Below are 11,277 nucleotides of genomic sequence, written 5' to 3'. Positions count from 1 at the left end.
CGTCGTGGCCGTCGCGCGGGACCAGCTCGGCGGCGAGGCGGCGGCCTACGTGTCGGTGCGCGTGCGCGAGACGAGCCTTGCGGGCGCCGCGCTCGCGAACTTCACGGACGGCCTCCTGGCCGAGGCGACGGCGCTCGACAGCGGCGAGGACTTGCTCCAGGTCGTCGCGGCGGCGGCGCCGTCGGCGGGCGGCGGCAACGACACGGGGCTGGCGTCGACGCTCATCGGCGCCGTGTCGTCCGTCGTCGACGGCCTCGACGCGGACGCGGACCTCGTCGCGGCCGCGGCCGCGGGCGCGGCCGTGTCGACCGCGGACGCGTCCGTCGTCGACCTCCAGGCCGCCGAGGACTCGCTCGGGGCCGTGTCGAGCCTGTCGAGCATGTCGACGGACCTGGGCATCTCGGAGAACGCGGCGAACGACATCCTCGGGACCATGTCGAGCCTCCTGGGCACGCCGCTCTTCGCGGCGGCGGAGGCGACGGACGCGCCGTCGCTCGCGCCGACGCCCTACCCGTCGCCGCCGCCGGGCAGCCCGACGGCGCTCCCGCAGATCGCGCCGACGGCCGCGCCCCAGGTTCCGCCGAGCGCCGCGCCGACGGCCGCGCCGTCCGAGGCCGCGGTGCGCGCGGGCACGGTCTTCGGCGAGGCGCTCGACGACATCGGCGCCGCGCTCCTCGCCGGCGCCGTGCCCGGCGAGGACCCGGTCTTCATCCAGTCCGAGAACGTCGTCATGGGCGCCCAGAGCCTCACGGGCAACGGCACGGAGCCGCAGGCGCTCGCGCTGCCGGGCACGCTGACGTCCGCGGTGCTCCCGGCGGTGCTGGGCCCCGGCGACGCCTACGACGTGAGCCTCAGCGCGCTCACGAATGACCCCTACGCCGGCACGGGCGGCGCCGTGACGTCGAGCGTCGCGCGCTTCGGCGTCGCGACCGGCGGCGGCCGGCGGCGGCGGCGGCTCGGCGACGCCGCGGCGCCCGCGCCGCTCAACGTCACCCTCAACGTCGAGGCCGGAGCGAACGTCGCCGCGGAGGACGAGGTCAACGGCACGACGAGCGCGAACCTCACGTGCCCCTGCGGCTTCTACGGCAACGCGACGTTCGTGTGCCCCGACGGCGAGGTCCTGTCGCTGCCCTGCACGGGCGGCGCCGAGGAGACCATTTTGGTCGAGTGCCCCGGCGAGGAGCTGGCCTGCGCGACCTACGACGGCCGGTCCTGGGTCGCCCCGGACACGTGCGGCGCCACCGCGGAGGCGAACGCGACCGCGTGCGCGTGCGAGGCCGAGACGGAGAGCTCGAGCTACTACTCGACGGCCGACGAGGCGACGGCCATGCTTTCGGCCTACGCGGCGAACCTCATGGCACCGCCGGACCTGTCCAAGGCCGTCTACGTCATCTACTGCCTCGTGACGCTCTTCGCGCTCTGCGTCGTCGCGTCCGTCGTCGGCCCGCGCATGGACGCGCGCGACGCCGCGCGCGCCGAGGCCGCCGAGGCCGCCGAGGCCGCCGAGGCCGAGGCCGCCGGCGACGACGGCAGCGAGGGCTCGGAGGGCGGCTACGAGCTGTCCGAGGAGCTCGAGAAGCTCATGCTGCCGTGGTACTCGCGCGTCGCGATCGGCCTGAGGGTGCAGCACCCCTACATCAACTGGTACTGCTGCTACAGCGAGTCGATGACGCGGCGCGCGCGCGCGTGGATCTGCGGCTTCGAGATCCTCATCTTCCTCTACGGCACGGCGCTCCAGACGAACCTCGAGTACCCGGACGTCGACGACGACTGCGCGGCGCGCTTCGACGAGCGGTCCTGCGGCGGGTTGAAGAACGTGTTCCGCTTCGCGCTGGCCATCACGGAGAATCGGGGCTTCGAGATCGAGCCCGAGGAGATGTGCTCCTGGGACCTCTGCTCCCAGGCGTGCTACGGCCGGAAGCCGAGCGACGACGACTCGGAGAAGGTGAGCCACTACGTGCTCCTCGTGGCCATGTTCGCGCTGACCGTGCCCTGCTGCCACGTCTTCGGCTGGCTCTTCGAGGAGTACCTCATCGCGCCCGTGCCGCCGGCCATCCTCGAGTGTTTGGGGTACGAAGTCGAAGAACCCAATTTCGCGCCCGTCGAAAAGGACTGGGACCCGCGCGAGCGCAAGGCGCTCGAGGACCGGTCGCCGGAGGAGGCGAGCGACGACACCATCACGTCCGTCAAGATCCAGTTCGACGCGACGCACGAGGCCGGCGACGGCGCGGGCGTCGGCGGCGCGCCGCCGGCGCCCGACGCCGACGCCGCGACCGTCAAGATCACCTTCGGCGGCGACGAGCCCCCGGCGCTCCTCGACGCGGGCGCGCCGCCGGCGCCGGACGCCCTGGGCCGGCGCGTCGCCGACTTCAACGAGACGGACGGGCCGCCGCCCGCCGACGACCTCTGCGACCACTGCGCCAAGCCCGGCGCGCAGCTCCGGTGCTCGCGGTGCCTCGACGCGCGCTACTGCGACGCGGCGTGCCAGCGCGCCGCCTGGCCGGCCCACGGGCCCACGTGCCGGGCCCCGGAGGCCGTCTGCGGCCACTGCGGCAACCCGGGCGCCGCGCTGCGCTGCTCGCGGTGTCTGGGCGTCAAGTACTGCGGTTTGGCGTGTCAGACGGCGCACTGGCCCCAGCACCGCCGCGAGTGCAAAGTGCCGGCCATGGAACCGGCGGAGGAGCGGGCGCTGATCCTGTCGGACCTGCGGACGCTCCTGGACGACGTCGAGGGCGAGCCCCTGCTGCTCGCGGCCGCGGACGCCGCGGACAACCAGCGATCGATCCTCGAGAAGATCGCCGGCGAGGACGACTTCTCCGCCGTCGAGGCGGCCCTGAACAAGGAGGACGACGGCGAGGACGAGGACGCCATCGACTGGGTCGGCGACCTGGCGACGTCCCTCGAGGCGGCGAACGGGGCCTGGCTGAACCGCGACAAGGTCCGGACGCCCGGCAAGTCGCCCGGCCGCTCCGCGGGCCGCGCGATGCGCCGGAGCATCACGGCGTCCAAGTCCGTCATGAAGCGCTCCATGAGCGCCGGCGCGTCCCTCTTCAAGGGCGGCAGCGACGAGGACGTCGACGCGCTCGCGCCGCTCGTCGCGGACGCGGTCCGCGCGCGCTGCGCGGAGCTGAGCTACTACGCGACGAAGGCGGACCAGTCGACGCGCAAGGACGCGCGGCGCGCCGCGTCGCTCCTGCGGGCCCGCAAGGACGAGCTCATGGGGACCTGGGGCTGGGTCCCCGGCGACGCGAGCGGCTTCGAGGCCGCAGTCCGCGCGCGCGTCCGGAAGCAGCTGACTCGCGCGCGCGAGTGGGACGAGGAGCTGAACGAGGCCGAGGACGCGGCGGCCAAGGAGCACTGCTTCGCGGGGCACGTGCGCCACCAGAGCATGAAGTCCCACGACCACGCCGTCGCCGGCGCCTGCGCGGACCGCCTCGACGAGGAGATGGAGGCGCCCGACGAGGCGCCCGAGGCGAGGCACTACGTCGCCGCGTGGGCCGCGATGGTCGCCATCAACTTTTACTTCTCCTACTACCTCATCACGACGGGCTCGGCCTTCGGCCTGCGCAAGTCCAAGGTCTGGCTCCTCCAGTGCGCCTTCGCGCTCGCGCTCTACTTCGCGGTCATGAAGCCGCTCGTCGTCGGCATCTACTACGTGCTCATCCCGAGCCTCGTGCTCACCAAGGTCCAGAGCTCGCTCGCCATCTTCGACGACGGCGGCGACGCCGTGCCCTACGCGACGCTCGTGCCCTCCAGCGCGGCCTACTACCTCCTGGCCATGCACCCGGAGCTCCGGGGCACGCGCGCCGGCGCGCGCGTGCTCGGCGGCGACGGCGCGGCGAAGCGGCCGACGGTCGACGACGTCATCGACGGGCTCCACGACAGCGACCGGCGGGCGTCCCACGTCGCCCAGGACGTCATGCTCGTCTGGGTCGCCTTCTTCTTCTCCTTCTCCGAGGACATCCAGGACACGATCGTCGAGGAGGTCGTCGCGTTCTTCCCGGCCTTCGTGGGGCCCATCGTGTCGTCGCTCCAGAAGTCCGGCGCGCGGCGCGGCGGCGCGTCCGAGGCCGTGGGCATGATCCTCGTCGTCTTCTTCTGCGTCGTCGTCTACTGCGTCATCATGGGGCTCGCGAAGTTCTACGCGCGGCTGTCGCGGTGCTGCCACGTGAAGATGCCGCGCGCGCGCGACAAGCGCGAGTTCCTGGCCCTGGCGCGCCGCGTCTTCGACATGATCGACAAGGACGGCAACGGCTCCCTGGACCGCGCGGAGATCTGCGCGGGCGTCGCGGACGACGACGTCCGCGCGTTCCTCGAGCAGTCCGGCAACGAGACGCTCCAGGGCCTCCTCTCGCCCGGGCGCCTCGCGGCGGCGCTCGACGCGCTCGACGGGAACGACGACGGCACGATCAGCGCGTCGGAGTGGGAGTCCGCCATCGAGGTCGCGCTCAAGGACAAGTTCGGCGACGGCGACGGCGACGGCGGCGGCGGCGGCGACGGCGGCGGCGCGATCGTCGAGGCGGAGCCAGTCGTCCGCGCGGAGCCGGCCAAGGCGGCCTGGGGCGACAGCGAGCCCGGGGAGCGCAAGGACGCCGAGTGCAAGGACGGCGACGACGGCGCCTCCGCCTTCGACGGCGCCACCTGGTCCTCGGCGGGCATCTTCAAGGGCGGCATGGGCATGAACGTGTCCATCGCCACCGTCGAGTGCGACACCAGCTGCTCGGCCTAGGGGCCCGCGGGGCCTATGCGCCGCGTCTCGGGCGCGGGACGCGGGTCCGCGCGGCCTAGGGGCCCGCGGCGTCACATTTATAAACCGCCGCTTCTCGGGCGCGGGGTGCTGGGGAGCGCCGCCCGCGCCGTCACTATGCGGCGGTGTGTGGGTCTCGCGCCTTCTCCTCGGCGGCGTCGCAGCTCCGCGCGAGGATCGGGCTCGCGGCCGTGAAGCCGTCGTCGCGGTCGTCCGCGCGGTACAGCCTCCTGAAGTCGCGCCGGTGCGCCGACCAGGACGAGCCGCTGATCGTCCGGACGTGGCTGGACCAGACGAAGGCGGCCAGGCACAGCAGGAAGACGACGACCGCGATGTGCAAGGAAGTGCCGACCAAGAGTCCGAGCAAGTAGAACAGCAAAAAGACCCCGACGCACACCAGCAGCCAGATCAACAGGAGCGCGCGCAACACGAGCGTCGTCCTCCGGATCACGCGCCGGCCCGCGGCCTCGTCCGGCGCCCCGGAAGACGTCCGCGCGTACTCGTAGGCCAGCCTCGGGTCGTCGCATGTCCGCGCGGACTTTTGTAGCCGTTCCTGCTCGCCGTCCGAGTCGCCCTTGCACACGCCGCCCATGGTCCCCGCGAAGGGTCAGGTCCGCGTCCAGACGAAGACCTCGAACGTGATCGCGAAGAGGATCGGCAGCAGGACGACGAGTTGCGCGCCCGGCGGGATCCACGACACCCAGATGCCGCCTAGAATCAGGAGCACCTCGTAGCGGATGACGAGGCCGCCGATGCCTACCGCGCGCGACGATGGCGACGGTTCGTCGTTCCCCCGGCCGAAATCTCTCGAAAAGCGTCGCGACGCTGGCCGATGCCGTCCCGCGCCTTCTTAAACAGGTCGATCTGCCAGTCGCGCGCGTTGCCGTCGGCGCCGAAGGACTCGGCGAGGTGCGGCGCCATCGCGGCGCCGGCGACGCCGGCGACGACGCCGAAGCCCTGGCCGAGCAGGGACCGCAGGCCCGGGTGCTGCGCCTCCTCGGACGCGCGCGCCGCCCACGCGACGCCCTTCAAGATGCGGAGGCGGTCGCCCAGCAGGGACGCGTCGGAGAAGTGCCGTTCCAGGAGCGCCTCGTTCAGCCCGAGCATCGCGGCGCCGTCGACGCGCTCGGCGCGGAACCGCTCCACGAGCTTGTCGTCGCAGTCGTCGCCCACGATGCCCGCGACGAACGTTCCAACCTCCGCGAGATCCCACGTCGCCGGGTCCGCGGGCAGGCCCTTCGACGCCTCGGGCATCGACGCGTGGCGCGTCTCGACGGCGGGCGCGTCCCAGGCCGGCGCGACGCGCACGCGGCTGCAGCTGGTCGTCGTTTCGAGGCTGAGGGAGGACATGTTGGTCGGCGGCGCGGCTACCGCGCCGCCTGCGGCGTGCCGGGAGGCCATCGCATGCCTTCCTCGGCCGTTTTTAAGCGCGTTCCATGTTGAAGATGGACCGAAACCCTCTTACGAGCCCCCGCCTCGTCGCGCGTCGTCCTCGGAGGGCGGGTCCACGGCGAGCCAGCTGTCCTCGGAGTCCGTCGGCAGGTCGCGCTCGTCGTGGGCCTCCGGGTCCCGCGCGGCCGCGGCGCCCGCCGCGCCCTCGACGAGGCGGCCGCCGGCCCAGACGTGGGACCCCTCCGCGGCGACGCGCGCCGCGCGGCGGTCGGTCTTCGTCGGCGACGGCGGCTTCGGCGGCGGCGGCGGCGGCGGCGGCGGCGCGCGGCGCGCGGGCAGCCGATTCGAGGCCTCGAACGACGACGTCGCCGTCGCGAGCTGCTTCAGCTCGACGGACTTGGCGGCGTGGTCCTCTCGCGCGCCCGTGCCGTAGATGCAGCGCGCGACCCAGTAGGTGAGCGCGAGGCCCAGCGCGGCGACGAACGCCTTTGGCGCGGAGACGAGCGCCCACTCGAGCTGCTGCGACGGCGCGAGCCGCGGCGGCGGCGGGTCGGCGCGCGGCGGCGGCGGGGCGTGCGGCCGCGGCGGGGCGTCGTCGCGGTGGGCGTCGTTCTCGCCGGGCGCCGGGGCGTCGTCGCGGTGCTGGGCGCGGGGCCCGGCGCGCGCCGCGGCGCCGTCGCGCTGCGGCGCCGTCGCGTTGTGCCGCCGGAGGAACTCCTCGCGCTTGCGCTCGTGGAGGTGCACGAGCTGCTCGTGCTGGCGCTGCGCGACGCGCGTCGTCGTGTTCGGGGGTGCGGGCGCCGCGGCGGCGAACGCGCAGCAGAGGAGCACACGTCTCGATGGGAGTTTGAAGAGCTGACGTCTCGATGGCATGTTGCGAGCCCCCGTGCTGGGCGGCGTTCGTGGGCTGCTGGACCAGGACGGGCTGCGGAAGCCGGCGGTCAGGAGCACCGACCAACGCTACTGTTCGCGAGACTGACGCCCATGTCTTGGGCTAAGAAACGGCACCGAGCCAACGTTGAAGCACGTGAGGCTCAGCAGCCTCTCTCGCACTATTCATCTTCGCCTCCTCCTCGCGCGCTGCTATGAACAACCAAGGTCGGACGAACTTATGGCCCAAAAGGAGGGGGTGGCCGCGGTCCCGCGCACGCGGCTTTCGCCGCGAAGCGCGGGGCCCGCACGCGCGGCGCGGGGCGCGGCGAGGGAACTATGTCGTCGACGGCGCCGCCCACGCAGGGCGAACGGTCCGCCGGGGGTGATGCGCCGGCCTAGTCTCGGTGGTGCTTGCCGAGGTAGTCGAAGTACCAGTCGGCCCAGTAGTACGTGCCGACGAGGGCGACCGCGCCCGGCCCGATGTCCCAGATGGACGGGAAGTTGTTGAGGAAGTTCGCCGGGCCGAACTGCTCCCAGAGGGACCGCGTCGGCTGGAGCTCGAAGGGCGAGATCATCTGCGTCGTCATGCCGTCGACCGCGCCGGTGCTCGGCTTCTTCTTCCACCAGATCTCGAGGTGGGGCTGGACGCCCGCCTTGACGGCGCCGCCGAAGCGCACGGCGGACGTGCGGAACGCCATGTCGGGACCTGCGCGGACGGCCGGGGTGAAACGATGGCTGGTTCGGAGGTTTGCAGGGTTTGAAGGGTTGGGCGGGGCGTTCCGCGTCGATTTTTCGGAGGAGCGCGGTCGAAGGGTCGAGGAACCCCGCGCGCCGCTCCCTCCGACGCGTTCGTGTGCCGGGACGCCGCGCCCCACCGGCTAGATCGGGCTTCTCTCGCTCGACAGGCGCCTGCAGGCCGGAATTCCTCGGACAAAAGGGACAAAAATAATTGCCGCATGCGCCGCCGCACATGGCGCCGCACACGCAGCGATTCGCGTTCTCTGTCGCGCTGATCGCGCGAGCCGCGGCCCTCAGCGCCTCCAAGAACGCCATCGCCGCGCACACGAACTTCGTGAACAGCGCCGGCACGGGCACGGGCGCCGCCAGGGGCGACGCGGCCAAGCACATCGAGCGCCAGCGCGCGGTCTTCGACGAGGCCGCGGCCTACTTCGCGTCGCCGGAGGCCTCGCCGCCGGAGGTCGAGGCCGTGCTCGACGCGCTCGCGCGGCGCGTCGTCGCCGGCTGCGCCGGCGCCGCGCCGCGCGTCCTCGACGTCGGCTCCGGCACGGGCTGCCTGAGCCGGCGCTACGGCGCGTACGGCGCGTCGGCCGTGGTCGGCGTGGACCTCTCCCCCCGCATGGTCGCCGAGGCCGAGGCCAAGGGCGGCGCCGGCGTGTCCTACGCGGCCGCGGACGCCGTCGACTTTTGCGCGACGTACGCCGGCGAGCCCTTCGACGCCGTCGTCTTCAACGCGTGCTTCGGCAACTTCTTCGACCAGGCGGCGGCGCTCGACGCCGCGGCGACGGTGCTGACTCCCGGCGGGACCGTCGTCGTCGCGCACCCGCTCGGCGCGGACTTTGTGGACGAGCTGAAGGCGCGGGACCCGTCGGTCGTGCCGCACGGCCTGCCGCGGACGGAGGACGCCGCGCGCGCGCTCGCGCCGCCGCTCGGCCCGCCCCTCGACGTCGGGTGCGTCGACGACGCCGCGCCCTACTACGCGACGTGGACGCGGCGGCCCTTCGCGCGCCTCGCGGCGCCGCTCGGCCTCCGGGGGCCCGTCGCGCGCGGCTACGGCCGCGGCGGCAAGGACCTCGGCGTGCCGACGGCGAACCTGCCCGAGGACCTCTTCGGCGACGCCCTGCGGACCGTCGACGCGGGCGTCTACGGCGCCTGGGCCAAGCTCGCGGGCGACGACCCGGCCGCGGAGCCGCGGCCCGCCGTCGTCAACGTCGGCTACTCGCCGACGTTCGTCGACGCGGAGAACCCGCTCAAGATCGCCGAGGCGCACCTCCTCGACTACGAGGGCGGCGACTTCTACGGCGAGACCATGGCGCTCGTGCTCGTGAGCCGCCAGCGGCCCGAGCAAAAGTTCCCGGACTTCCCGACCCTCCTCGCGAACATCCGCAACGACATCGACGTGGCCCGGCGCGCGCTCGCCGGCGACGCCGCGCTCCGCGCCCTGCGCCCGAAGCTCGCGGGCTTCCTCGGCGACGGGCCCGTGGAGGCCGCCGTCTTCGACGCGGCGGAGTAAGACGGCCGTTCGCGAACGAGAGGCCGGGATGTTCACTCTTTTCGCGGAAGATAGGAATCGCCTTCAATGTGTTGTTTTTGTGACAGGATCCTATATACTATCCCACGACAACCAAGGACGACAGGCAACCATTCCAACGCCCCGATACTCGGGGTTACTTGCCGAAAGTCGTGCTGACTTCAGCATCGATGCTCGATGCCGATACTTCCGCAAGTTGATCACCGCCGTGTCGTCCTGCCACTCCTGGCTTGTCCCGGGACAATGGGTTGTCCCACATAGGATCGAGTGACGCAAAATGGGCTGCAGCCCCAAAGCCGCGGCGCGGGGCCTGCTGGCGCTGGCGCTGCTCGCCGCGGGCTGCGGCGCGGACCTGACGAAGATCACCGCCTGCACCTGGGAGCAGAAAGGAACCCAGGAGTGCGACACCGTGTGCCTCGATCTGGGCACGGGCTCCGGGCACCGGGAGGTCTGCCGCGAGAACTTGTACGAGAACGCGGACAATACCTGCGGCCTCACGATGTACTACAACTCGAACAACGACGGCTGCAAGATCTGCGACGGCGACGGCACGAGCGGCACGCTCTACACGCGGCACAAGATCGACATCTGCTCCACGATCACGAGTTGCTCCGCGGGCTACGAGCCGAGCAGCGACGGCCAGGACTGCGACCCGAGCCCGACGCCCGCGCCGACGGCGACGCCGCAGCCGACGCACCCGCTCGTCGCGCACTACTCCTTCGACGACGGCACGGCCGCCGAGGACAGCGACGGCAGCCTCGACGGGACGATCAGCGGCGCGACGGCGACGACGGGCCGCGACGGGAGCGGCGCGCTGTCCTTCGACGGGACGGACGACTACGTCGATTTCCCGGCGGCGGTGACGGCGGACATCCTCGGAGGCGCCGCGCGGACCGTGTGCTTGTGGGCGAAAGTCGACGACCTCAGCGGCGGCGACTTTCTGTTCGGATACGGGTCCGAGAACAGCTACCTCGCGTTTGGCCTGCAGACGGGCTCCACGGCGAGTGATGTGTTCACGGTCCAGTTCTGGAACTGGTACCCCGACGTGGAAATGCCGGGCTCCGACGACGGCGATTGGCACCACTACTGCCTGACTTACGACGGATCCGATTGGACTCTCTACTTGGACGGGTCGCAGGCCGGCACGGGGGCCGTCGCGGCGAACACGGGAACCTTCAACACCCTCCGCCTCGGACATTGGTATAGCGTCAACTACGCGATTGGATATTTTTCCGGCGCCATCGACGAGGTCTACGTCTACTCGAGCGCGCTCGACGCGGCGGCGGTCCAGGTCCTCTACGACGCCGTCACGCCCCCGCCGACGCCCGCGCCGACGCCGCGGCCGACGCGGTCCTGCCGCACCGTCCAATTCTCGAAGCACTACCTCTGGAACTGGGGCACGCCCCACTCCGTCTGGTGCGGCGACGTCGACGGCGACGGCGACGTCGACGAGCTCACCGCCCACGCCACGCCCCAGCGGGTCATCTGGTACGAGAACGACGGCCAACAGTCCTTCTCGGAGCGCGTCGCCGGGAGCGGCGAGGACTTCAAGGCCGCCATCGCGCACGACGTCGACGGCGACGGCGACGTCGACTAGGTCGCCGCCGGCGCCGAGGCGGCCGGCGCCGAGGTCGACGAGGTGCCCGCCGGCGCCGAGGTCGACGAGGTCCCCGCCGGCGCCGAGGTCGACGAGGTCCCCGCCGGCGCCGGCGCCGACGTGCGGCAGCCAAATCGCGGCGAGGCGGCCGCGCTCCGGCGCGTGATCCGGTCCATCCTGTCCGCGGCGACGCACTACGAGGTCCTCGGCGTCGCCCCGGACGCGGCGGACGCCGAGATCTCCGAGGTCTACCGCGACCTCGCCCGCACGGTGCACCCCGACAAGCCCCTCGGCGACGCCGCCGCGTTTCGGCGCCTCGCGGACGCCAAATCCGTCCTCCTCGACGCCAACGCGCGGGCCCGCTACGACGCCACGCTCCGNCAGCCGCCGCCCCCTAGG

The 11,277-nt window shown here is 72.4% G+C and overlaps 2 protein-coding genes across 2 annotated transcripts; one reads left to right on the top strand and one right to left on the bottom strand.

The window, feature by feature from the left end:
• Positions 1 to 6,208: 6,208 nt before the first annotated feature.
• On the bottom strand, positions 6,209 to 7,710 carry AURANDRAFT_66095 (hypothetical protein; the record flags this gene model as incomplete). Its single annotated transcript, XM_009041160.1, has 2 exons — positions 6,209 to 7,028; positions 7,445 to 7,710. The coding sequence occupies 2 exons, from the start codon at positions 7,708 to 7,710 to the stop codon at positions 6,209 to 6,211; spliced, it is 1,086 nt and encodes a 361-aa protein (XP_009039408.1).
• A 1,058-nt stretch (positions 7,711 to 8,768) lies between these two features.
• AURANDRAFT_16279 (hypothetical protein) lies at positions 8,769 to 9,167 on the top strand (the record flags this gene model as incomplete). Its single annotated transcript, XM_009041207.1, has 1 exon — positions 8,769 to 9,167. A coding segment is annotated over one exon (399 nt), but the record flags the coding sequence as incomplete, so codon positions are not given.
• Positions 9,168 to 11,277: the final 2,110 nt, after the last annotated feature.

This window comes from Aureococcus anophagefferens (genome assembly GCF_000186865.1).
Source record: "Aureococcus anophagefferens unplaced genomic scaffold AURANscaffold_19, whole genome shotgun sequence".
NCBI classification, from domain to species: Eukaryota; class Pelagophyceae; order Pelagomonadales; family Pelagomonadaceae; genus Aureococcus; species Aureococcus anophagefferens.
This window is presented reverse-complemented; position numbering and strand designations above follow the sequence as displayed.